The sequence below is a fragment of the Capra hircus genome, chromosome 29 (assembly GCF_001704415.2).
Source record: "Capra hircus breed San Clemente chromosome 29, ASM170441v1, whole genome shotgun sequence".
Taxonomy (NCBI): domain Eukaryota; kingdom Metazoa; phylum Chordata; class Mammalia; order Artiodactyla; family Bovidae; genus Capra; species Capra hircus.
Genome location: NC_030836.1, coordinates 50053805 through 50080902, shown reverse-complemented (window position 1 = coordinate 50080902; position 27098 = coordinate 50053805). Strand labels below are relative to the sequence as shown.

The following is a 27098-nucleotide window of genomic DNA, read 5'->3' as shown; positions in this document are numbered from 1 at the left end:
TGATGTACTCTGCATAGAAGTTAAATAAGCAGGGTGACAATATACAGCCTTGACGTACTCCTTTTCCTATTTGGAACCAGTTTGTTGTTCCATGTCCAGTTCTAACTGTTGCTTCCTGACCTGCATACAGATTTCTCAAGAGGCAGGTCAGGTGGTCTGGTATTCCCATCTCTTTCAGAATTTTTCACAGTTTATTGTGATCCACACAGTCAAAGGCTTAGGGAAAAAAAAAAGTTTGAATTCATGCCTGTCGTTAAAATCTTTAGACGTGGGGAATCCGATCAGGTCCCCGGTGCTCAGGACCCAGAAGCGGGGCCTGTGAGGAGCGCACACGCTCGTGCACACACGTGGATGAGAGCGCCTCGAGCGTGGCCCAGTGCCTCCCCCAGGTCCTCGGGATGGACACGAGTCCAGATCTGATCCCCTGCTTTGGTCAGCTTCTAGTTCTGGGTCAGTTCTTTTTCTTTTTGTTTTGAAGTGGACCGTTTTTAAAGTCTTTGTTGAATTTATTACAATATTGCTTCTGTTTTAGGTTTGGGTTTTTTTGGCCCCAAGGTGTGTGGAATCTTAGCCCCCTGACCAGGGATGGAGCTCATCCACCCTGCACTGGGAGGTGAAGCCTTAACCACTGAACTGCCAGGAAAGTCCCCGGGTCAGTTTTTAAATCAGACACTTTGAGAAGCTCGGGCCCTTGGCAGAGGAAATCGCCCCTCCCCGAGGATCCTCCTCTCCCCACCCAGCAGCTGAGGCAGCGATTGGGGTGGGGGGCTTCCTTGGGGTGAACAGCCCTCAGCAGTGGGGCTCCTGGGCTGAAGGTCAACCCCATGTAGCCAGCCCGGGACCAAAACAGCCCTGCCCCAGGGAAGACGGGGGGTTCCCTCTAATACACGTCAGGGTGGCCACTGGGTGCCCGACGGGGCCCGAGGCCTCCCTCCTGCCCTCCCTGCCGGCCACTCCTCCTGGGACTCGGGGCCTGCCTTCCCAAAGTGCCCCCCGCCTTTCCTCTGTTCAGAGCCCGATGCCTCTCCCGCCAATGCTCCCTTTCTCTGGCCTGGGGCCTTGGTTTCTGCTGGCCAACCGCATCGTGAGTCTGCACATGGAGTGGGGGAGGGGTGGCCGATGTTCCTGGACCCCATCCCAGGAGGACACGGCCCGGACACCCCCGGGGACCCTTGGCTCGGCCTTGGTGTCCAGCTGCAGCCCTGGGTGCCCCTGAGGTCAGGACTCCACAGCCAAGGTGCGGGGTTTGGTACCTGAGTCTGGGTGGGGGCCTCTGGGGGGCCTCTCCCCCTGCTCTGGAGAGTCGGTGTTGGTCAGGGCCGTTCCTCAGCTTGAGAAGTGTCGTCCCGCCTCTGCTTCACGCTCACGGGGGGTTCTCCTGTGCGTCTGCGTGCTCACATCCGCGGTTCACAGCGAGTCCCCTACATGCTGGTGAGGTCCCTCCGAGAGCGCATTAGTAAGGCCAGCTTGTTCCTCGGTCCCACACAGTCAGCCTCGGTACCCAGACAACAGTCGGCCGTGTGGTACCCTTCCATGCTAGGTGTACGCTTCTCGCACCCCTCGCTCCCCTGCTCAATTATTTCTGCTTGTGTTTCCATCGTCACCGCTTGGCTCTCCTTAGCAGTGCCAGCTGCATCACTGGCGCCTTTACGCTTGGTTCCGGGCATCCTGGGCTTGAGCTAAAGCCTCTGCACCTCTGTGCTCTGGAAAGCACACAGAAGCGCAACCACCCGTGATGCGTGCTGCACGCACATGGCGAAGTGCTGCAGACACGTGCAGTAACTCCCGTGACTGGACGTGCACGCACGCTGACATCTTTGAAGGTTCACTGTGGAGGCTCCTCTGTAGGGGACCTGCTGTATAAGGACCCCAGTCGTGTTGGATTGGGGGCCCCTCCTAATGACCCCATCTTAACTAATCACAGCTGCAGGGACCATGTTTCTAAATAAAGTCACATTTGAGGGGTGCAAACTTCACCGTGTGAATCTGGGGGCACACAGGTCCATCTTGAATCATCCCTGAGTGGGGCAGGCTGGTCGAGCAGGGGGAGCGGGAGTCACTCTGACCTGCCCTGTTGGTGTGAGAGGGGAGGGGCCCTCGAGGGCTGTTGTTGCCCCCGGTACTGACAGCCCAGCCCAGCCTGGTCCTGGACCCCTGCTCAGAGCCCGGGACTCAGCCAGAGCGGGACCGGAGAGGCTCCTGTGTTTTGGCCATGCATCCCACTGGGCGTGACCACAGCGATCCCGTGAGCGGGAAGCGAGGTGGCTCCTGGTGAGATGAAAGGAGCGGACGGTGGAGGAAGTTGGTGGCGGGGGTGGACTGGCCCTAAGAGGCGCCGAGAGGAGGAGGTGAGGGGCAGGGGAGAAGCCACAGAGGTGAAGGCCCAGGGCAGGAAAGAGGGGGCCGCTGGGGCAGAAAGAGGCTGCGTGGACAGAGGTGCTTTCCCCACCCTGGGTGCTCTTCCCCAGCATCCCTGGAGGAAGGGTGGCCTTGGGCACAGGCTGGAGGCCCAGGTGCCCAGAAGTGTGTGCTGAGTGGCCCACAGAGAAGCCGGGTGCCCTCAGGGGCAGGCCTGTGAGTTAGTGTCCAGGACGTGGTCCACCCAGAGCACCTGGCTTGCCGCGGGTGCAGCCGGATGGACTGGCGTTCCCAGCATCGCGGGATGGCAAGCTGGCCCAGCAGTTTCAGGAGGCAGGGGTCAGCGTGCTGGAACCAGGATGAATACATGAAGGAAGGAAGGATGGGTCGTTTCCTCGCTTTTATCTGCTTGGGAGGAAGACGTTCCCAGATACCAAAGTGCAGGCACTCGAAGAATTTCACTTCTTGAAACGTGGGAGCAAAACACGGGCAGCTTGGCTTCGTTTGGTTTGCAGTGCCGTCAAGATTCTGAAGCCTGGTGGGTCCTCCCTGTCCAGTCATCACGGCAGGGGGTTGCCAGAGAGGCCGTGGGGAGTGAGAGCAGAATCCTCAGGACAGGCATGTCCCTTGATGAGGTCGGCACTTGTCCTCCGTCCTGCCCAGAGACCCCGCCGGCCACCCCTGCTCCCGCCCCGGCCCTGCCGTCTGTGTCCGACCGCAGGATGCTAGTTGACTGCGAGGGGAAGTTAGCCTTCTTGCAAACGGTGCTGGGTTTCGGGGTCTGTGAGAGCAGCCCTGGGTGCTCCATCTGCCCGCAGAGCTGCTGCGCTCCGGCAGCGTCGGGGAGGAAGCCGCAGTAACCGGCTCGCGGGCGGGCTCTCAAGCTCACGCTCTGTAGGTGTGGTGCGTGGGGTTCGTTGCTCCCTGGCACGTGGGACCTTCCTGGACCAGGGATCAAACCGGTGTCGCCTGCATTGCAGGGCACGCTCTTAACCACTGGGCCACCAGGGAAGCCCCCCGAGGGTTTTATTTTTAACAAACACATTGTTCAAAGGAATTCAGTCAAACAACTGGTCATGACAGTTGAAAACTGAAGGGAAGGCCAAGAGATGCCCAGCAAGTGCGCACAAAAGGAAAAAACAAACGCGGGCTGGAGAGCAGCGGAGTCAGCGCCGCGCCTGGCCCGGAAGAGGCACCGTTTCCAGGGAAGACACGGGCACAAACTCTCATGCCTCCGAGAGCAGAACAACATGTGGACGGCAAAAGCTGCTGGAAACGCAGGGGTGACTGCGTCACTCACAGGACACTTCAGGACATCTCATGCAGGACGGGCGAGTCCAGCCCGTGAAATGTAAGTGATGGCATCGACGGCTAGATGTTGCAGTTGTGGGTCATTCTGGATTCCAACAGTACACCCAAGTCCCTGGGCCTACAGCCGTGAAACCAGCACCCCCAAACCTGGCTCCTTCAAATGACCAACCTGCAAGACTCACCTTCGCAGTGTGGGCAGGGTCCCTGGGGTCGGCCCACCTCTGTTCTGCCTGGAGCCACTTCCGGATGGTGGGCCGCACAGGGGAGGCCTTCTTCCCCCGGGCCTTCCCGGGCTACTTGGCTTTCTGAGAACTCAGTTCCACGCGTCGGGAGGTGGCCAGGCCTGGGGGCCGTCACTTCACCCCCTGCTTTCGGTCTGGCATCTGCAGAGCCCAGATGCAGCGGGAGGAGAGGCAGAGCCTCGGGACCACATTTCAAGCCTGCGTTTTAGCTATGGATCCTCCCAGTGGAGGCGCTTCCTTGCTTTGTGCCCGTGGAGCACTTGCACACTGATCATTTCATATGACCAGGCAAACACCTAACACGCTTTGAAAAACTGAGATGAGGCTGCATATGTTCCCTGATTAGAACCCAGTGCAGTTAGAAGTAAATGGCTATAGGGTCACCAAACAGGCTGAGCTATTTGGGGATGAAGCGCTCTCCTGAATGGCCATCGGGGAGGGGAGCGTGGAGCACGCAGGCCGAGTCTGGGGCCGAGCACAGCCCCTCCGACCCTCCTCCGGCCCGACACTGACGGGGGGCGTGGGTGTTTCCACCCCATTCCCCCCCACTCGGCAGTGGTTTTCTTGTGTTTCTAAGTGCCTCTTCCCAGTACGGTTGAAACTCACTCATTAACGCAAATACTAGCACAGCAAAATATGTAGATTATATTTTGCATAAATACACACGCACAATTTTTTTTCTTTTTTCTTACCAAATGCCTCCTGGGTGTCCACCATCCACGAGACACTCTGGGGTGTGGTACCAGTGGGCTTTGCTTCACCAGAGTCTGCCCAGCCTAGTGCTGGACCCAGAGCAGCCGGCGCTGGAAGCCCTCTTGCTGGCCACATCTGCCTACCCCAACCCCACCGAGTGTTGGAGCGCCTGCTGACCTGGGGACACCAGGGCTGGGAGGAAGCGGGCAGTGCCAGGCGCCCTGTGTTGCTGGTGCATGTCTGGGGCAGCCAGCTAGGTCCCGGGGCTGGAGGCGTCTTGTTAAACCCCCTGCGTCTCGGGTGGCTCTAGGCGGCCATGGCTTGGCACTGGCGGCCCGTGTGAGGGGAAACTCATGGCGGGGCCGCTCTCCTCCCCAACCTGGGTGCACAGCCTTTTCTCCCAGGCTGAGCTCAGAAGCCTGCGATGCTAGGGGTTGGTCCTCTCGATAACAGGTCTGAAAGTGTGCAGAGCGTGGTGTGCCACGAGGCACAGGGCTCAGACCCGTGTGCAGCGCCCAGGGTGACAGGCACTGGAGTCTGCAGTTACTGTAGAGCTTCAGACAGGAGGAGGGGGCTGGAGGGGCCTGGACTGACCCCGCACCCCCGGCTCTCCATGGAGTGGGCTGCAGGAAGGGTTGCCTCAGAGGCCTCCCTGAGCTTGGCTTGCCTCCTGGAAGAGGGCTTCCTGGGAAGCTCGCGGCGGAGGAGGTGGCCCTCTGGGAAGTGGGCCATCCTATGCCCTACACAGTGGCCGCTAAGCCCGCAATGTCACAGCCAACTGTTAGAGCGTAGCTCCCAGGGGGCTGGGGCTGACAGTCCAAGGCGGGGAGCTCAGGGGACCCGACCTCTTCAGGGAGAGGATGCGGCCCATCGAGGCATGGGGAGACCCTGGCCCTCCCCACCTCCCCATCTCCCGGGCATGCCCGGGCAGCTCCATGAGTGGGATGTGGGGCTGGGGAAGGGGCTGGAGCCTCCGCAAAGTGGCAGTGTTTCTCTGTGGTCTTCCCAGCACCAGGTGGGTGCCCTGTGGACTCAACACCAGGCTGGGCTTGGAGACACAGCCAAGGGGGCGGGCAGGGGAGGGCCCACTGGGCTGTGTCGAGTGCTGCTGCTCGGGCAGGAGGTCGGGCGGCGGAGGGCCCAGTGGCTGTCGGCAGCCTGGGCGCTGGTCGGGAGGGGCTGTCTGAGCAGAGGCCTTCTCCATGTGCCCCCGTCTGTGCTGGGGACCCTCTCCTCCAACCCAGGACCAACCTATCTTCTAGATCCTTCCTTCAGCTCTTCTCATGTTGCCTCCCCACTGCCCTTGGAGATGGGTCCTGCCAGCACCCCCATTCCACAGACAGGGTCACCACTGGGTGTTTGGTGACCTTGGATCTTACCATCCTCTGGGGAAGTGGGAGCAGCCTGCCCTTCTGTCCCAGCCTGGGTGCCCCTTGGGTCACGGAGGTGTCACTGAGGCAGGGCCACCCCCCTTCTCCTAGTGCCTGACCCAGGCCTGGCCCACAGGCCCTGTGGAGCAGAAGGTGGACCTGTGAGGACCACCACGGGCAGCTGGGACCCCAGGCAGGATGCGAAGGGGCCCAGCTCAGGCTGCACATTCAGGGGCGTCATGGAACTGGGGATACGGCCGGGCTGGGGGGCTCCCTGCAGGTCAGCCAGGGTTGGACTTGGGAGGGGCGGTGGTCAGCCCCCACAGGTCCTCGGCGGGCTACATCCCGATGCCACGTGGGCCCCTCCGCCCCCTGCCCCTCGGCAGGGCCAGCATGTGAGCCTGCCCCCAGGGCAGCGCAGTGCTGGCAGGGGGAGGGCGGGGGAATGGGGGGGTGCTGGTATTCCTCGGGGGGGGGGGCAGCTGTGCCCAGCACATGTCACCAGGAAGCCCAAGGCCCTCGCCATGGGCGCGCGGCTGGGAGCAGCTGGCCACAGGCAGGCCCCTGAACAGAGAGCCTTTGAGCAGTGTATGTGCCTGCCCCGCGTGCTCGGGCCAGCTGACCCTCCCGGGAATGCCGAGGCCGGCTCCTTCTGTGGCTTATCAGGTCCCATGTGGAGGTGGAACAGCTGGCCCTGGAGCCCGCCGGCCGGGCTCGGTGCGGGGGACACCAGCCCCCACCACAAGAACACCTCCTGGCCAGGGCCAGGCAGCCATGTGCCCTCCACAGACCTTGCCCTCGTTGCCCGCACCCCTGGCTCCGGTGGTGGCGTGGTCTGGCCCCCACATCCGCCTCTCCTCTGGGCCCCCTGTCTGCCTGGTGAAACCCTATTTACCCCAGAACACACAGGCATCCTTCCCACCCAGGAAGACTTTGAGGGACCAGGAGGTCCCGTGAGGGCCCCCCAGCCTGAGTTGGCCGCACATGGCATCCATGGGGCTCCTGGGGAGGACGTGCTGCCTTCTGTCTGCAGCCCCAACCCCTGCTTTCCATCAGCGCCCACCCCTCCAGCCCACAAAGCTCAGTGCTTAATTCCCGGCAGTCAAGCTTCTCACTCTCTTTAAAATTGGTTTTTCATTATGAAGATAATGGAGCAGTAACATCTGAGCACCAGGGCGATAAGGATAAGGGCTCATGAGGCTTCCTGGGTTGCTTGGCAGAAGCACAAAACAAACCCTTTCATCCAGAAGCCAGGCTCCACATGCAGGCTCAGATGTGCAGGGCTGGACCCCCAGGCCACTTGCTATCTGTTGCACAGGCGCTGGGCTCGTGGGCTGTTCCCAGGGCCTCTGAACCAGGCGATGCGGGCAGCGCTGGGCCTTAAAGCCCTCTGGACTGCAGACCACCTTCCTGATGGTTGAGAGGGTTCGCAAGCGACAGATAAGACAGCCGCGTGGACCTTCACCCCTCTCATGGGGAGCAGTGGAGCCACGGCGATTATGAAATGCCCGAGGGATCTGTCTTCCCTCCTCTGTGGACTGGAGCTGGAAAAGCCAGATAAGCACCTGCGTCACTGAACCTTTATCTCGACTCTCATCACCCCCGAAACCCCGTTGGTGGGCGTGGGCCGTGCCCCTTACTGGTATCATGGTCGAGTCGGGGGGTCCCGGCACCTGGCTGCCCCCTGGCAGGGCCTGCTCAGGCAGAGTGTGTGGGTCCCCAGACCAGCGCCCCCTGCCCAGCTGGCACACAGGCTCGGGCTCAGACCCACCCGTGTCCAGCGGGGGCCCGACCTCCATGCTTCGCTTTCCCCCACGTCCTCCTCCAGGGTCTTGGCTGTGCCTGCGTGGCGTTTGCACACAAATGGCTGAGCTCCATCTGCTCTTTTAAAGCTGAACTAACACATGTGCCGTGAAGATTCAGAGCCAGGGGCTCCGGGGCTGCCGAAGGTCCAGGCGAGGGCCTGAGAGCAGAGCCACAGGGACGTGGGGACGTTTATGTCATGGAAAAACACGTGAATCATGCAGGCCACTGTTTCCAAGTGCGTTTATCTTGATAACAGTATTATGCCCTGACCACCTCCGTCTTGCTTCAGACCTTTGTCCTCACGCAGCAGCAGTGGCTCCCGTTTGTCCCCACCCCCCACCCCCAGCCCCTGACAACCACGGATAGGCTTTATTTTTATTAGCATTGCAGCAACATGCACAGTTTCTATCTTAACCATTTTTAAGTGCACAGTTGAAACATCACACCATCTGCCTCCAGAAGGTCCCTATCTTTCCAGAGACTCTACCCCATTAGCCACCCCGTTCCCCGCCTCCCCCCCAGCCCCTGGCCCCACCATCGACTTCCTGTCTCTCTGGATGTGACCCCTCAGAGACCTCCTGTGAGTAGGATCACGCAGGATTTGTCCTTCTGTGTCTGGTGTATGTCACTGAGCGCAGTGTCCCCGAGGTTCATCCACATCCCAGTCCTGTCAGCGTTTCCTTCCTTTTAAGGCTGAGTGTGGTTCTGCTGGGGGCGGGGCGGGGGGCACGTGGGTCGCTTCCACCTTCTGGCTGCAGTGAACACGGGTGTGCAAACATCTTTGAGCTCCGACTTCCCGTTTTCTTCTTCTTTCTCCATTGTTTGGAGGATCCGTCCAGGAGTGGGATTGCCGAACGTGTTCTATTTTTGATTTTCAAGGACCCTCCATCCTGCTTTCCGCGGTGGCCGCGCCGTCGTGCGTTCCCACCAGCGTGCACCAGGCTCCGGCTGCTCCACGCCTGCACCAACATTCACTCGGTTTCTCTGATAGCTGCTGACCTGATGGGTGTGGGTGCCTCACTGTGGCTTCATAGCTTCCCGATGAACAGATAGAGCATCTTTGGATGCTCTGGGTGACCATTTGTACGTCTTCTCTAGAGAAATGCCTTCTTTAGCAGAGTTAGTCTCTCAGTCATGTCTGACTCTTTGCAACACCATGGACTGTGGCCCACCAGGCTCCTCTGTCCATGGGATTCTCCAGGCAAGAATACTGGAGTGGGTAGCCATTCCCTCCAGACGATCTTCCTGTCTCTCCTGCATTGCAGTTGGATTCTTTACCATCTGAGCTGATTCCTTCTTTACTGATTTTTAATTGAATGGTTGCTTAGGAACTTGATTTTAGAAATAAATTTAAATTTTGCAAATAGTCACTGCCAGTGGCCGCTCCACACCCATCGCCCGCGATGCACACGGGGGCCTGGACCTGCTGCACAGCAGGAGGGCATCGCCTCCCCCTGGGGGGCTGCCTGGCTGCTCAGAGCCCCCAAGTCTCCCTGCCTGGCTTGCTCCCGCAGGCGTGGAGTTGCAGGTCTGAGCCCTGGTCCCAGTGCCCAGCTGCTCAGAGGCCTCTGGTCCGTGAGGCTGCCCGCAGCTGGGAGGCGACCTTGCTGTGTCTGAGGGGTGGTGGCGGGTGGGAGGGGGTGGGAGAGGGCCCTTGCGCCTCCGGTGGCGGCGGTCTTGGCAGAGGTCCCTGGCAGGGGGACGCCCCTCCCCCGTCTGCGGGATGGAGCTCAGGGCTGCCTCCTTGACCTCTGCTCACATCCGGGCACATGGGCCCCACGTGGGGCCACTGCTGGGGCCTCGGCGCCGCCTCTGCTATCAGTGGAGGAGTCAGGTGTGCTGGGGGGCTGTGGGGGGGCGGGGCGGGCGCCTGGGCTAGACTGGGAAGGGGGGCGGGAGGCAGGGAGGAGCCAAATGCTGAGCCCTGGGGGCCGGGGGCGGGGCGGGGGCCTTGAGCCAATGGGAGGCTCTGGGAGGCCCAGGGGAGCCTGACCCTCCTTATGGGCGTATGGGCATCGGGGGCCAGGTCAGGGGCTTGAGGAGCGGGTGGGGGAGGGGTCGGCTGTTGCCAGGCCCTGGGGGAGCCAGAGGCCTCTGCGGCTGCTGTAGGCCCGTGCGGGTCCTGGTCTGCAGAGACAGCTGAGCCGCGGGCCTGCCTCTGCCCAGGGTGGAGAAAGCCCAGGGCGAGGAGGGCGGCTGGGCAGGGGAGGGGTCATCCTCTGGGTCTGATTGCTGACACTAGAGGCTGGATTCACTGGATCCGAGAGGAGTTGTCCCTGCCCTACCCTGGGCCTCTTGGCATTGGGTGGGGGGGTCCCCTGGCTCAGAGGTGGTGCCACAGGATGACGTGGGGTCAGCCCTCCAGCAAGCCCTGGCCCACTCGCCTCGAGCCTCCACAAATGGACAGTCAAGCCCAGTCAAAGCTCTGGAGCAGCCCCCGGCCCAGGGTGGCTGGGACCAGAGCCCCTGCCCGGCCACAGCTTCAGGCCCGCCTGTCTGCTCTCCTGGCACCTGGGTCAGTGAACAGGGGGCTCCAAGAGATGGTGATGGCCCAGGCCACAGGGAGGCCCTGGGTCCCAGTGAGCAGCACCCAGTCCTGAGGCCCTGGACCACGGGGAGGCTCTGGGTCCAGTGTGAAGTGCCCAGTCCTGGGGTCCCAGCTTTGCCCTGGGTGCTGCCCTGCCCAGCACGCAGGGCTGGCAGCATGGAGAGCCTCTCACCCCAGGGCACGTGTGTGCCCACTGCCCCAGGCTCTCCCCTGCCCAGTGCGCTGGTGGCGCCACTTTGACGAGCACTGCGGCTGGGTCTCGGGCTCACCGTGACAGAGTGAGGGCCCCCAGCAACCAGCCCAGCCTCCAGCTGCATTCCAGACTCAAACAGGATTTGGGGATTAGCCTTGTTTTAAATTATTCCTACACCTCACTCCAAAGGAGGAGTCCTGCAGCCTGAGCCCGCCAGCCCCAGGAGGGCCCGGTTAGCTCTGAGTGCAAGGCTAGGATAATCGAGTGGAGGGAGGTGTGGGGAGCACCCCAGCAGCCTCCCAGGAGGCGCTTCTTCATCTGAATGTCGTAAGCTCTTTTCGTAAAGTCCTAAGACTTCTACTGCATTGAATATACTTAGGACGTGGCTGAAGAATGTATTTAAGTGATTAAAAATAAAATAAGAGAAAAACCTCATTCGTGGTTGATCAGCCCGATGGTGTGTGAATTTGCAGAGCTGGGGTACAGGCTCTGGGAACTGCTTTTTGGGGGGCTCTGTCCGTCCCCTTGGGGCCATCGGTGGGCCCATGGCCCCCTCCTCTGCAGGATTTACTGGCGTCTCAGCTTTGGGGACCTGGCGGTGGCGGCTCTGTGGTCCTTGTCATGATGGGCAAACACAGAGCTGGACCGTCCACACCCGCCTCCGTGCACTCCTGGGGCCTCTTCGGGAAACACGCGTACGAGACAAAGCCCTTGTCTCAGGGTGCCCCAGGCTGCTCATTCCTTCGTTCAGCAGATCCAGGTCCAGGGCTACCAGGGCCGTTAAACGTGGCCCCCGCCCTGGTGGACTCAGCCACCCTCCAGGCCCCAAGGCCACGGGGCCTGCGCGCATCCACACTCCCTCGAGCTCCACCGTCGCAGGTGCCCCCAGGAGTTCACACCCCACCCTGACCAACTCAGACTTGCCTGCCAGAAACCTTTTCACAAAAGGAAGGCAGTACGCTTTCCCACCTTTTCTCCCAGCACACCCCGAGCGTGCCCTAGACACACGCTGGGAGCTGTACGCGACTCAAACTGTGGAGCCCTGGGAAGCACCCTCCACCGCGGCTCCCTGGAGGGGACAGGCGAGGCTGGGCGTGGGACCCGGGCCTGTGCCCTTACCCGTGGGAGCCGAATGCTCTGACAGGGCTGGGCCCCCGGGGGCAGGACGGAGCAGGAGAGCACCTGCAGACAGCCTCCTCAGGCCCGTCCGAGCTGGCTTCTCAGAACTTCCTTCCTTCAAGAGGCCGAGGAACAGTCCATTGTTTGGCTCCCCGATCTCGCTCTGACTGTTCAGAGCCCCTTAGTATTTCTTTTGCATTTTAGAGGGCTATTTCTGGGGGGTGAGGGGGGAAGTCTTCAGGGTTTTGAGAGGCATGGCACTGAATCTACGGATCACTTTGAGTCGTTGAGTCATATTGACCTCTTCAGTTCAGTTCAGCTCAGGTCAGTCGCTCAGTCGTGTCCGACCCTTCGTGACCCCATGAATCACAGCACGCCAGGCCTCCCTGTTCATCACCATCTCCCGGAGTTCACTCAAACTCACGTCCATCGAGTCACTGATGCCATCCAGCCATCTCATCCTCTGTCGTCCCCTTCTCCTCCTGCCCCCAATCCCTCCCAGCATCAGAGTCTTTTCCAATGAGTCAGCTCTTCGCATGAGGTGGCCAAAGTACTGGAGTTTCAGCTTCAGCATCATTCCTTCCAATGAACACCCAGGGCTGATCTCCTTCAGAATGGACTGGTTGGATCTCCTTGCAGTCCAAGGGACTCTCAAGAGTCTTCTCCAACACCACAGCTCAAAAGCATCAATTCTTCGGCACTCAGCCTTCCTCACAGTCCAACTCTCACATCCATACATGACCACAGGAAAAACCATAGCCTTGACTAGACGGACCTTAGTCGGCAAAGTCATGTCTCTGCTTTTGAATATGCTATCTAGGTTGGTCATAACTTTTCTTCCAAGGAGTAAGCGTCTTTTAATTTCATGGCTGCAGTCACCATCTGCAGTGATTTTGGAGCCCCCCAAAATAAAGTCTGACACTGTTTCCACTGTTTCCCCATCTATTTCCCATGAAGTGATGGGACCGAATGCCATGATCTTCGTTTTCTGAATGTTGAGCCTTAAGCCAACTTTTTCACTCTCCTCTTTCACTTTCATCAAGAGGCTTTTTAGCTCCTCCTCACTTTCTGCCATAAGGGTGGTGTCATCTGCATATCTGAGGTTATTGATATTTCTCCCGGCAATCTTGATTCCAGCTTGTGTTTCTTCCAGTCCAGCGTTTCTCATGATGTACTCTGCATAGAAGTTAAATAAGCAGGGTGACAATATACAGCCTTGACGTACTCCTTTTCCTATTTGGAACCAGTCTGTTGTTCCATGTCCAGTTCTAACTGTTGCTTCCTGACCTTCATACAGATTTCTCAAGAGGCAGGTCAGGTGGTCTGGTATTCCCATCTCTCTAAGAATTTTCCACAGTTTATTGTGATCCACACAGTCAAAGGCTTTGACACAGTCAATAAAGCAGAAATAGATGTTTTTCTGAAACTCTCTTGCTTTTTCCATGATCCAGCGCATGATGGCAATTTGATCTCTGGTTCCTCTGCCTTTTCTAAAACCAGCTGGAACATCTGGAAGTTCACGGTTCACGTATTGCTGAAGCCTGGCTTGGAGAATTTTGAGCATTACTTTACTAGCATGTGAGATGCGTGCAATTGTGTGGTAGTTTGAGCATTCTTTGGCATTGCCTTTCTTTGGAATTGGAATGAAAACTGACCTTTTCCAGTCCTGTGGCTACTGCTGAGTTTTCCAAATTTGCTGGCATATTGAGTGCAGCACTTTCACAGCATCATATTTCAGGATTTGAAACAGCTCCACTGGAATTCCATCACCTCCACTAGCTTTGTTCATAGTGATGCTTTCTAAGGCCCACTTGACTTCACTTTCCAAGATGTCTGGCTCTAGATTAGTGATCACATCATCATGATTATCTGGGTCATGAAGATCTTTTTTGTACAGTTCTTCTGTGTATCTTGCCACCTCTTCTTAATATCTTCTGCTTCTGTAAGGTCCATACCATTCTGTCCTTTATTGAGCCCATCTTTGCATGAAATGTTCCCTTGGTATCTCTAATTTTCTTGAAGAGATCTCTAGTCTTTCCCATTCTGTTCTTTTCCTCTATTTCTTTGCATTGATCGCTGAAGAAGGCTTTCTTATCTCTTCTTGCTCTTCTTTGGAACTCTGCATTCAGATGCTTATATCTTTCCTTTTCTCCTTTGCTTTTCACCTCTCTTCTTTTCACAGCTATTTGTAAGGCCTCCCCAGACAGCCATTTTGCTTTTTTGCATTTCTTTTCCATGGGGATGGTCTTGATCCCTGTCTCCTGTACAATGTCACAAACCTCATTCCATAGTTCATCAGGCACTCTATCTATCAGATCTAGGCCCTTAAATCTATTTCTCACTTCCACTGTATAATCATAAGGGATTTGACTTAGGTCATACCTGAATGGTCTAGCGGTTTTCCCTGCTTTCTTTAATTGGAGTCTGAATTTGGCAATAAGGAGTTCATGATCTGAGCCACAGTCAGCTCCCAGTCTTGTTTTTGTTGACTGTATAGAGCTTCTCCATCTTTGGCTGCAAAGAATATAATCAATCTGATTTCGGTGTTGACCATCTGGTGATGTCCATGTGTAGAGTCTTCTCTTGTGTTGTTGGAAGAGGGTGTTTGCTATGACCAGTGCATTTTCTTGGCAAAACTCTATTAGTCTTTGCCCTGCTTCATTCTGCATTCCAAGGCCAAATTTGCCTGTTACTCCAGGTGTTTCTTGACTTCCTACTTTTGCATTCCAGTCCCCTATAATGAAAAGGACATCTTTTTGGGGTGTTAGTTCTAAAAGGTCTTGTAAGTCTTCATAAAACCGTTCAACTTCAGTTTCTTCAGTGTTGCTGGTTGAGGCATAGACTTGGATTACCGTGATATTGAATGGTTTGCCTTGGAGATGAACAGAGATCATTCTGTCATTTTTGAGATTGCATCCAAGTACTACATTTCGGACTCTTTCGTTGACCATATTGGCTACTCCATTTCTTCTGAGGGATTCCTGCCTGCAGTAGTAGGTATAATGGTCATCTGAGTTAAGTTCACCCATTCCAGTCCATTTTAGTTCAGTGATTCCTAAAATGTCAACATTCTCCCTTGCCATCTCTTTTTTGACCGCTTCCAATTTGCCTTGCTTCATGGACCTGACATTCCGGGTTCCTATGCAATATTGCTCTTTACAGCATCGGATCTTGCTTCTATCACCAGTCACATCCACAACTGGGTATTGTTTTTGCTTTGGCTCCATCCCTTCATTCTTTCTGGAGTTATTTCTCCACTGATCTCCAGTAGCATATTGGGCACCTAATGACCTGGGGAGTTCCTCTTTCGGTATCCTATCATTTTGCCTTTTCATACTGTTCATGGGGTTCTCAAGGCAAGAATACTGAAGTGGCTTGCCATTCCACCTCTTAACTGTATTAAGTCGTCCAGTCCATGAACACATATTTCCATTTATTTGTCATCTTTCATTTCTTGAAACAATCTTTCAGTTTTCGTTGTACAAGTCTCAGCCTCCTTAGAGTCCTTTTTTTTTCTGCTAGTGTAAATGGAATTGTCTTATGTGTTCTTTCCACACTGTTCATGGTTTGCAAAGACTTTTGTGATTGACTTCCCCGGTAGCTCAGATGGTGAAGAACCCGCCTGCAGTAAGGGAGACCCAAGTTCCATCCCTGGGTGGGGAAGATCCTCTGAAGAAGGGAATGGCTACCCGCTCCAGCATTCTTGCTTGGAGAATTCTATGGACAAAGGAGTCTGGTGGGCTGTAGTCCACGGGGTCACAAAGACTGATACGGCTGAGTGACTAACAGTTTCACTTTTGTAGCCTACTCTGCTGAATTCATTTATTAGATCTAACAGGTTTTTTTTGCATGAAATCTCTAGGGCTTTCTATACCTAGGATCATATTGTCTGTGAACAGAGATAATTTGACTTCTTCCTTTCCAGTTTGCAAGTCTTTTATTTATTCCTCAGCAGCTCTGGCTGGGACTTCAGTACGGTATTGAATAGACACGGTGAGAGCGGGCACCCTTGTCTTGGTTCTGATCTTAGGGGAAACACTTCCAGCCTTTCTCTGTGGATGCAGTGTTCACTGTGGGGTTTTCATATATGGCTTTCATTATCCAGTGGCAGGTTCCTTCCGTGCCTAGTTTGATTACAGTTTTTATCATGAAAGGGTGCTGAATTGTATAGAGTGCTTTTTTTTTTTCATCTTTTGTGATCAGGAGATCATGTGATTTTTTTTTCCCCTCCATTCTGTTAACGTGATGTATTGTATTGGTTGGTCTTCATATGTTGAACTGACCTTGCATTCCGGGTGTAAAGCTCACTCGGTCATAATGTCTCACCTTTTCTCTATGGTACCGAGTGCAGGGGTAGACCTGGGCTTGGGCAGCCGGCCTGTCCAGGTGGACAATGCAGCAGATGGGGGCCCAGGCCGCCTGCTCCCCCCACGCGTCTCAGCAGAGGCTCCTGGCGTGGCGCCTGCCCCCGGGTGTGGCTGCCAGGTGAGCTCACGTGCCCTGCCCCCGCAGGAGATCGTCCTGGTCGTGTTCTTCGGGACAGAGTATGTGGTCCGCCTCTGGTCGGCCGGCTGCCGCAGCAAGTACGTGGGCATCTGGGGCCGGCTGCGCTTCGCCCGGAAGCCCATTTCCATCATTGGTGAGTCACGTCTGGCCCCTAGAAGGTGCACCCCAAGGTTTCCAGACACAGGCTGGGCAGGTAGACCCTCATCACACACACCGCCAGGCGGAGTCCCCCTGAGGGCTGAGAGAGTGCCAGCCTCCTCCAGCTGTGATGGGGTTGGAACCCAAGGCCAGCGGGGTGACTTCCCAGGCCCCCCCATCAGCGGCCAGGTCTTCTGCTCCCAGAAGCTGCTGACGGGGCAGGGCGGGGGGTCTGGTCATGCTCAGCACAATAGGAGTGTCCACTGCCCTCAGCGGCCGATGAGCCAGGGCTGGGCAGGGGGCGTTGGGTGGCCTCGACACGTGCTTGGATGGGGGCCCAGCCTCCCCCTCATGGGGCCCTGTCCCACTGACTGCCAGCCTCTGCTGGTGTCCAGCTGCCTGGCTGGTGACGGTAGCTCTGTCCCCCCAGACCTCATCGTGGTGGTGGCCTCCATGGTGGTCCTCTGCGTGGGCTCCAAAGGGCAGGTGTTTGCCACCTCAGCCATCAGGTAGGTGGGGCTGCAGACCTGGCGGTGTCGAGGTGAGGGTGCTGGGGTTTGGGCTCTGGGCCCACACTGAGTCAAGTGCAAGCACCAGCTTCTAGGACGCAGGCTGGGACCCCAAGGTATGGGGGCCTCAGTCTGATGATCTGTAAACTGGGGTGATCCTAGAGCTGCCCCCCAGAAGGCCATCCGGCCGCCCAGGGAATTGAGGAATGTGCAGGTTTGGCTCCAGACCTGTGTGCGGCCCCGCCCTGACACTGTGCCTGGGAAGGGGGAGGGCCACGCGGCATGGGGCGGGGGTGCGGGGCCGCCTGGCGCCCACAGGGGCCTATCCTCTGCAGGAAGGGGGAGGGTGGCGTGGATGGGTGGGGCGGGGGCGCGGGGCAGCCTGGCGCCCACAGGGGCCTGTCCTCCGCAGGGGCATCCGCTTCCTGCAGATCCTGCGGATGCTGCACGTCGACCGCCAGGGGGGCACCTGGAGGCTGCTGGGCTCCGTGGTCTTCATCCACCGCCAGGTGCGTGGTCGGGGGGTGCACGGGACCCCAGCACAGCCTCGGCCCTAGCCAGCTGGGCCATCCCACCCCCACCCCCAACCCTAGGGCCGGAGTCCCCGGCTGGCCAGGCAGGTAGTGTGCCCACGTTCCCTCAAGCTGGGACAGGAGGCGCTCGGGGAGGTGGAAAAAGGGACGTGCACTGTGGGAGAAGCATCAGGATGCCCAGAAATCTGAGCCTGTGCAAAGCCCCGAGCAGCCCTGTGAAGGCAGGATGGGGACCGGCCTGAACCCCTGCGTGGGGCCTGTCCCTGCGTCTCCCCGAGGTCCTGCTGGAGAGAGAGCCGGGTGGGTGGGCCAGGGCACTGGCCTCACTCCCAGACGGGGAGACCCAACCTCGCCGTTGACAAGTTGGGGAACCTAGGTTATTTTCCAAGCCTGATGCCTGCCTGTCAGACACGCTGGCTTTTAACGTGGAACTTCCGGGTGACGGTTGGAGCTGGCCGCCCCCACACGTGCTGTCTGTCCGGGGGGCATCTGTAGGGCCCACGGGCAATGGCTGACCAAGCGCCCTCCCCGCCTGTCCCCAGGAGCTCATCACCACGCTGTACATCGGCTTCCTGGGCCTCATCTTCTCATCCTACTTCGTGTACTTGGCCGAGAAGGATGCTGTCAACGAGTCGGGCCAGGTTGAGTTCGGCAGCTATGCGGACGCCCTGTGGTGGGGAGTGGTAAGTTGGCACCTCTGTGCCGTGAGATCACTGCACACCCCGGGCCCCGGCAGGTGGTGGGGGCAGTGTGTCGTCCTGGATCCTCGAGACCCGCCCCCTGAGGGCTTGAAGCCTGCGCACAGGCGTGTCGTTGGGCAGGCGGCTGGGCCCTACACTGGACGCCCGGAGCCCAGCTATCGCTGCCGTGGCGCCCTTGACGTTTCTACCTGTGAGCCTGGTTTTGCGGAGGGAAGTCTGACGGGATGGAAGGAGAGTGTGCAAGGGCCACCCACTGGGGATGTGGCCGCAGGCGGCGCCAGCTACTCCCCCAGCCCTGGGCCGGGCCCTTCAGCACCGTCCACCCCCACTCCTACCCCAAGACCCCTGCCACCCCAGGGCCCACCTCTGTGAGGCTCAGCGCCAGGCCCCTCAGTGTCCCTGCACTCAGGAGCTCATCGTCAGGTGGCTGCCAGAGCCCACCACACCAGGCCGGGGGCCTCGGGAGAAAGCAGCGAGCTCCCCCATTCTGACGGGGCACCCGGCCCACGTGTCTGCCGCTGGCCACGGCTGGGGCAGTATGCAGGGACCCCGGGTTCTGCTCTGGGGGGCAGGGGTGGCACTTGGCCTGGCCGTGGGTGGCTGCGGGTGCCTCAGCCAGGGCCAGGGTGTCTGAGCTATGCATACCCCCTACCCCACCCTGGGGCCTGGTCATAACAGGAACCCAGCGTCACTGGTGTGGGACCTCAGGGCGCAGAGGATGCCCCTCAACAACCCTCCACTTGGGCCTTGTGGGAAGACAGATCCCAGGCTCTCCTTTAGTCACAGAGTGGTCAGCAGCTTACTGGCCTGGGAGCAGCACGTGCGGGGTCCTGGTGGCCTGGACAGACCCTGGCTGTGGAGGGCAGGCGGGAGAGTGGCGCCGTCTCTGGGGCATCAGCCGGGCTTGGCCCCCCTCCCTCCTCCTCAGGGTGCAATGGACCCAGTGCCCAGGAGCGTCTAGGGGGCCCAGTGCCCGGGAGCATCCAGAGCAGCCCAAGCCGCAGAGCACATGATGCCAGCCCTGGGTATGAGATGCCCGAAGTCAAGGGTGGCTGATGGAGCCCCTTTGAGTCAGGGGCTGGGTGGCTGACATCCAGGCCCGCTCAGCCTGGGAGAGGAGGGGGTTGCAGGCTGCACCCACAAGGTGGGGCTGAGGCCTGGGGGCAGCGCCGGCTCCACAGAACCACAGGTCCAGGCTGAGCTGGGCCCCGACCGTGTCCACCTCTGACCTGTTTCCTTCCAGAATGGTGGCGGGGTCGGGGAGTCGGCCTCTGCTCAGGGCCCCCACCCTCCGGGGAGAGGCCTGTCCCTACTGCTCCGGGTGGGGCAGGAAGCTGCTCACGTCTCCATCCCCACCCTTGAGAGGCCGAGGCTGGGGCTCCTCATGTTGGCCAAGTCAGCATTTTTTTTCTGGAAGCTTCCAACATTGCCAGGCTGCCCCGGGAAGGTGAGGACATGCTGACCTGCTCTGATGCCGCCTGTGGGCTGGGGTGTGGCTGGCCCCCCAGCAGGTTTGGAGGGAGGGCACCTCGTCCCCTGCTCCAGCAGGGGAGGGGTCACTTTCTGGTAATAGGCAGGGCCTGTGGAGGGACACACAACCCGGGGCCGTGAGGATCCCCAGGGCCAGACGGCGCAGTGGGGGGGCTCAGCTGGTGAGCGGTGCCCGGCCCCGGCCTCCCTGCCCGCCCGGCCTCCCTGCCCGCCCGTCTTCCTGGCCTCTCCCTCAGAGCTGCCCCCAGCCTGGCCCCTGTGAGCCCTGCTCCCGCGCGCACACCTGTGCAAACATCCGCCCGCCAGCCGGGAAAACGGCCCCTTTGTGCCCAGCTTGGCACCGGTACCCCGGCCTCGCCGTCAGCTGCGGCCCCGGCCTGGCCGCCGCAGGCCCAGCCTGGCCATTGTTCCTGCGGGCTCAGCGCCCCCGCTGCCCAGCTCTGGGCAGACGACCCCCGTTTGCAGTGGTGGCACCCCTGCAGCTGTTCAGGCGGGCGGAGCAGGCCGGGCTCAAGTTTGGGCTGTGCCCCTGGCAGGTCCTGGACAAGCAATCAGGACATGCAAGCAGGACCGCCCGTGGGGGGCTTTGGGGCCAGACGGCCCTCCCCCTGTGTGGCATTGCCATGGGCCACCAGGGCAGTGAGCCCAGCTCGCACCCTGAGGCTCCCCACCTGGGGTGGATGGCCCAGGGCCTGCCTGCAGGCTGTGCTGCTCTCGGGGACCTGGCACACATGGCAAGGCCTGCTGGCCAGGCAGGCTACCCCCCAGGGGCACACGGCATTGCACCAGACCAGCTCCTCTGGCTGGACGCGGGAGACAGACCCCGCGGTTGGGTGTGTGGGCCGTGGGACGGGCCCTGCGCTGTGCTTTCTCTGCAGGAGCCGGGTGTAGGAGCGGGCTGGGGGAAGCCTGCCAGGGCCGCGTGTGGACCCACTGGGCAGGCTGAAGGTGCCCCGGGGGTGGCCCCGGCACCCTCAGCACCAGGCTTGGCCGGATGATTGGATGCGCCTGGGAAGCGGTCGGTTCTGCCTGGGGCCCACGGGGCGCCCACAGCCAGGTGAACCACCAGAACTGTGCTTGCTCTCGCCTCTGGAGACCGGAAATCGAGATTGAGGCTGGCTGCCTCCTGAAGCTCCGGGGGAGGGTCCTTCCTGCCTCTCCCAGCCTCGGAGGCCCAGGTACTCCGGGGCCTGTGGCCGCACCCTCCGTCTCCTGTGGGGACGCCGGTTGGCGGGTGCAGGGCCCACTCGGGAGCTCAGGACCGTCTCCTCTAAAGGTCATTAACCCAGTTGCGTCGACAAAGACCCTTTTTCCAAACGGGCCTGTGTTCCGAGGGCCCAGGGGCACATGGACGCTGGGGGACGCTCCTCTGCCGCGGACAGCACTGTCCCAGGTGGGCTCACCAGTTGGTCCCTCTGCTCACTGAGCCTCGGTTTCCAGGCCGGGGTCGCCTCCACTCCCCCCGCCCTGGGTGGGGCGCCGACACGGGGGTGAGAGCTCCCCACCCCCTCCCAGTGTGGCGCCCCACGCCTGGCTGCTGAGGTGTCGGGGAGGATTTAAGACTTTCTTCTCTGCCCTTGGAACAAAATGCGTTTGTTTGTATTAAAGTTTGAGTGGAGGGAAAAGCAGCTTTTGCAAACACGGGCTTCTCTGTTTAGCGCCCGGGGGTCTCTCAGATCCGGAGGTTGCCAGGCTCTGTTTACCCCTGCATCTAAATTTAGAATTGGGAGTGAAAAGGGTGGAAGCCGCCCTGCGTTCCACCGCCGTTTAAAACTGAGTCTGACTCCAGTTCCTTGGCTCCAGAAAGTTCTACTTCCCAGGCCGGACTGTGTCCTGGCAGGGTGAGGCCAACGGGTCTGGGGGCCGCATGGGGGGCTGGGTGAGGACAGGGCCCCCAGGCGTTCACAGGCAAGGTCTGTCGATAGTGCCCAGTGTGGGGGCCCATGTCAGGCCCTCATCTGGAGTTGGGGAACTGGGCCCAGGGGGCAGTGGGCCGCGCCTACCCCCCGCAGCATCCAGGGCTCCTCCCCTGCCTGGACTCCGTGCAAAGGTGAGGGTGCGCTGCAGCTTTGATGGGAGGGTCCTCAGGACCCCAGGCCACCACCAGCTCTGAGTCCCTCCTGCACCTGTCGTCGGTCACGTATGCGACTGAGACCGTGGGCACTGAGAGCTCAGCCAGAGAAGGGTCTTCACGGCTGGATTTTGCGGGATGAGTAGGGGTCCACAGGGCAGGTCTGTCTCTCCGTCCTTACTGTCCGGGATGGTTTCTTACGTGGACTCGGCAGGCCCAGTGAGGGTGGTGTTCAGGCCTGGTTTCCTCTGGGGTGGGGTTCAGCCCTTGTCTTCTGGAGAAAGAACTTTCCGGCTTCAGCTCGAGTGAAAGAAGCATGGTCAGCATCAGGAAGACAGGCGAACAGGAAGCAGTGGGGTGACCCTGCCAGGAACTGGGGTGGAGCCACGCTGACCTGCCGAGTGACCCTGGGCTGCGCTGGGTGTAAGGTGGGTGCCCACTTCCGAGAGCGGGTGGAGGGCTGTCAGCGAGAGCTGGGAGAGCCTGCGGTGCCCAGGCTGTGGTTGAGTCGCTCAGTCGTGCTTGACTCTTTGTGACCCAGTGAACTGTAGCCCACCAGGCTCCTCTGTCCTTGGATTTCTCCAGGCGAGAATACTGGAGGGGGTTGCCACTTCCTTCTCAAGGGGACCTTCCCGACCCCGGGATTGAACCCGGGTCTCCTGCATTGCAGGCAGATTTTTTACAGTTCGAGCCCCTGGTGCCCAGTGAGGGCTCAGCAAAGGCTGGTTGTGCATTTCAGGGACCGCTGCTGCTCAAGGTTCTCCCGGCGGCCCCACAAGCCGGATGCCAGGCAGTGACTGTCCCCAGCTGGTTCACACTCGAGTGTCCGTGGCCGCCGAGGTCCATCACGCCCCTCAGCCCTGCTGGTCCTGAGGGTCCCACTGCCCGCAGTCCACGCGCCGTGCATGCCCGCGTGTGTTTATGCCCCTCAGCGTGCGGGTCCTTCCTGGCCCCTCACTGCTGGCAGCAGGTGCGGGTGGCCCCGGGCACACCAGGCAGCCAGCTCTGGGGCCAGGGCAGAGCTGTGACCTTCTCAGGTTCCCCATCTGTAAAATGAGGTGGCAGCAAATCTGCCTCTGAGGGCCGGCTCCCTGAGAGGCCATGACCCCAGGAAGGAGGCCCTTCTTCCCACTGCTTCAGAGACGTCCCTTGGATGACAGGGCCGCTTGACCCGGCTGGCTCCCCCACCGGCACGGCCCTGGGGCAGTGTGTGTGGGGGGCAACTGGGGCCTGCAGGGGTCAGCCGCCCGGGCCGCACGCGCTCGGAGACTTGGTTGCGGACGGCCGTGGTTTGTCGCAGTCAGCTCTGGTCCTCACGCCGTCGTCCCCGGGAGGCAGGAAGGGCCGCTGAGGAGGAGGAGATGTCTGTGCTGGGTGCCCGGGGCAGAGTCCGGGGCCTCTGCTGAGGGGCTGAGGGGCTGTGGGCCTGGCCCCGCCGAGGGGTGGATGTGGCCTGGGCAGGGCCCAAGGGTTCACGGCATCCTGCCAGGGGCTGTGTGGGGCTCCCTTGTGCCCCCAAAGGAGGGAGAGAGGACCTGCCCCCAGCCCTGAGGTGCTGGCCCCACGGCGCCCCGACCCCTGCGCCTTCTCGGCCATGGTGATCACAGGCTGGTTTCTGGGAGGGAGAAGGGGTGCTCGCGTGATGAGGAGCCCTGGGCCTGCGTGGGCCTCTGTACGTTTATTTATGACTTCCCTCAGAAGGGAAGCGGGCTTGTTTGGGGCTGTGCGTTTGCTTTTGTTTTCACCTCGAGTTTGCAAGCCTGGCTGGGTGGGCTCCTCACATGCTGGCCGCCGTCCCCCTAAGACGGGTTGGGGTCTCTGGGGGTAGCCCCACATTGACTGGCGCTGGGCCCCGGGACCACTGCACCTACCTTTTGCCGCTCTGAGACAGTCCTGCCGCTTCCCCGGCCCCTCTCTCTGCACCTCTCCTCCCCCAGGGCCACCCTCTCCCTGATTGCATCTTTCCAGCCTCCTCCCTGAGGCTGGGCGAGGCCTGGACCCCCAGCGCAGCAGCCTCTGGCCTTGGGTTTGTCCTCTGCCCCCCCTACCCCGGCATCACAGCAAGGAGCCAGGGATGTACACCCCTGGTTTGGTGCCAGCCCGCTCATCCAGCAGTGGCGAGACCCCGTCAGATGGTCTGGAGCTCACAGCGTGGCTGCATGTTGGCCAGACCACGTTGCACCCCTGGTCTGAGCACCGTGGGCCCGCTTCTGTCCTCGCCCCCGCTCCTGGCCGCGCCTTCCCGCCCTGGACAAATGGCCATGGTCTGTGGGGTGGCGGCAGGCTGACCACGTCCCCAGTGGAGCCAGGCTCCTAGGCTGGGCCTTCTGCTTCCCCCACAGCCCGTTGGCGTCCAGGAGGCGGCTTTAGAAATGAGGAAATGGAGTGACACTGTGCGGTGTTTTGGGGGGACGGGCAGGCCCTCTAGGGTCTCCAGCCCCAGAGGAGAGACCCCGGCCGAGGCGCCTCCCCGTGTCTGTGCCCGGGGGACGTGCAGCTCGGCATTCCGGATCGCCTGCCATCGGGGGCGAGCACACAGGCTGTAAACAGCCCATTCCTAAGCTGCTTGTGTCTGTGAATTCAGGAAAAACAAACAGCTCTGCGGGGATGGGCCGTTTCCTCCGAGAGCTGGAAGGATGTCGTTAACTTGACAAAGGAGGTCTGTGACAGGGTCTGAGGAGCCCAGAGCGTGCCCTGCACCAGGGGGTGGGGGACACCTGGCCTCCCACACCGCGGTCCTCGCCCAACCCCCGAGCCCAGACTCTCGGTCACTCTTGCTGCCCGGGGCCTCTCGCCTCTGCCCTGGGCTTCCAAGCCGTTGCATGTACCCGTCTCCATGTGGACGACTATGCTGGTCTCCGTCTGCATGGACACGTGCGGACCCTTCTGCAGAGCTCACGGAGCAGTCTGGCTCGGGGGGCCTGACTTAGGGGAGGCCCAGCCACCCGTCACAGGGCTGGGTGCGTGTGCTGACGGGACGAGCTGGGACTCTGGGCACCATGGGTCCCTTGCCAGGCTTAGAGCTGAGTCCTCAAAAACCAAGAAGGCAGTCCACGGCCCAGGCTCTGGCGCCGGCAGGCACAGCCAGGATGAGTCCCGAGGCCCTGGGAGCCAGCCTCAGATGCCAGCAGCAGGCGAGCCTGCAGCGGGATGGGGGACACGAGGGGCAGCAGCCCCCACCCCGCTGTCCCGGCACATGCCTTGGATGGACAGCCCCCTGCCCCCATGGAGAAGACGGCTCATCTGGTTCTCCCAGAAAAAAGGGCGCGTAAAGCATCTGGTGCCTGGGCTGGCGTCTGGAAGCAGCGTGCCATCTGTGGCCAGGCTCTCTGTGGAGGGTGGGCCTCGGGGGCGGGGGGCTCCTGGCCTCCTGGGTGGCGGGCCTCCTCGGCATGGGGCGGGGGTGGTGCAGGGGGGCCGAGCTCCCGTGCACACGCCGTGAACTTGCTTCCTTTGCAGCGTTAGGTTTGGGCTCCAGACCCTGTGCGCTGGGGCTCTGGCCTCCGAGCTGCCCAGCCCATCGGTGCAGGGCTCTCTCCCTGGCCTCTGCACGCAGCAGGTCTCGGGTGGAGGGGCTTCTGGCTGGACGGACACCCGTCCTGAAGTTCTGGGGCTGACCGCCGCCTGCTGTCCTCCTGCCCGCAGGTCACGGTCACCACCATCGGCTACGGGGACAAGGTGCCGCAGACGTGGGTGGGGAAGACCATCGCCTCCTGCTTCTCCGTCTTTGCCATCTCCTTCTTTGCGCTCCCGGCGGTAGGTGTGCTCAGGGTTGGTGCGGCGTCTCCACGGCCCCTCAGCTTCCTCTGGGCTCTGGAGGCTGGTGGGGGTGGGGGCCACCCTGTGCGCAGACCCCCAGAGGTGGCCCACTCAGACCCCCAGCTTGCTCGCCAGGCGCGGGCTCTCTGGAGGCACTGGCCTGGTCTGCAGGGCCCGCAGTGCGGAGCTGGGCCCAGGGCGCCCAGCTCGCCTGCCGCCCGCTCCCGCATCTGCAGGGCGTGAGCGGGCCCCCAGCTCGCCCGCCGCCCGCTCCCACGTCTGCAGGGCGTGAGCCTGCCTTCTGTCCTCCCAGGGGATCCTCGGCTCCGGCTTCGCCCTGAAGGTCCAGCAGAAGCAGAGACAGAAGCACTTCAACAGGCAGATCCCGGCAGCAGCCTCGCTCATCCAGGTGGCGGCCCCGCCCCCGCGGCCTCGGCAATGGCGTCTGGCCACCCGCCCACCGGGCAGGACAAGGGCAGGGGAACACACACGTGTCTGCTCGGGGAGCCGGGCGTGGCCCTCGGCCCCCAGTGCAGCTGGACCCTCGCCCATGGACCCTCTGAAGGGTGGAAGGGCGGCAGGCCACGGCACGGACTCGCCTGCCCAGTGTAACCCCTGTCCCGGGAGCTGTGGGATGATGCCTGCCGGCTGGTGGGAGGCACGGTGCTGGGGAGCCCGGCTGCCCCTGTCCTGTGGGCCAGGCTCGGGGATGAGGAGGCGGCCTGGCCACTCCCGCTGTGCCCACCCCTCTGGACCTGTGGCCTCCGGCTGCAGCGGCCCCCTGAGTGTCTGTCCTCAGCCTCTTCTGCGTGGGGGCAGGTCTGGGAGGGGGGCGGGAGTCAGCAGGGGGCCGTCCCCCAGGGGGTCAGGGCCTGCCTGTGCGGCAGCCGGGGCCTCAGTCCTCCCGGCTAACCCAAGAGCGCGGGCCACTTTCTGGGCCTACCTTTACCTCCCAGAGGCTTGTGTCCCCACAGGGCCGGGGCTCAGAGCGCCGGGCCTTTGGGGGTGGGTCGGGGGCTGCAACTGGCCCCAAGGCCGCCTTGTAGCCCCCACCTCAGGCTTCTGTGACGAGACTCCAAGCCCAACAGAAGTGCGGAGAGGCAGGTCCCAGAGGCAGGCGGCCCATCCTGAAGTTCTGGGGCTGACCGCCGCCTGCTGTCCTCCTGCCCGCAGGTCACGGTCACCACCATCGGCTACGGGGACAAGGTGCCGCAGACGTGGTGGGGAAGACCATCGCCTCCTGCTTCTCCGTCTTTGCCATCTCCTTCTTTGCGCTCCGGGTAGGTGCTCAGGCGTTGGTGCGGCGTCTCCACGGCCCTCAGCTCCTCTGGCTCTGGAGGCGGTGGGGGTGGGGGCCACCTGTGCGCAGACCCCAGAGGTGGCCCACTCAGACCCCCACTTGCTCGCAGGCGCGGGCTCTCTGGAGGCACTGGCCTGGTCTGCAGGCCCGCAGTGCGAGCTGGCCAGGGCGCCCAGCTCGCCTGCCGCCCGCTCCCGCATCTGCAGCGTGAGCGGCCCCCAGCTCGCCCGCCGCCCGCCTCCCACGTCTGGCAGGGCGTGAGCCTGCCTTCTGTCCTCCCAGGGGATCCTCGGCTCCGCTTCGCCCTGAAGGTCCAGCAGAAGCAGAGACAGAAGCACTTCAACAGGCAGATCCCGGCAGCCCTCGCTCATCCAGGTGGCGGCCCCGCCCCCGCGGCCTCGGCAATGGCGTCTGGCACCCGCCCACCGGGCAGGACAAGGCAGGGGAACA

At 61.0% G+C, this 27098-nt stretch overlaps 1 protein-coding gene across 1 annotated transcript in view; it reads left to right on the top strand.

The window, feature by feature from the left end:
• KCNQ1 (potassium voltage-gated channel subfamily Q member 1) overlaps positions 1-27098 on the top strand; it is a 378447-nt gene that overhangs the window by 82755 nt on the left and 268594 nt on the right. The window contains exons 3-8 of the mRNA XM_018042975.1: positions 16153-16279; positions 16715-16793; positions 17206-17302; positions 17869-18009; positions 25235-25345; positions 25662-25757. Coding sequence (XP_017898464.1) covers positions 16153-16279; positions 16715-16793; positions 17206-17302; positions 17869-18009; positions 25235-25345; positions 25662-25757 — 651 coding nt within the window. The remainder of the gene's footprint in view (positions 1-16152; positions 16280-16714; positions 16794-17205; positions 17303-17868; positions 18010-25234; positions 25346-25661; positions 25758-27098) is intronic.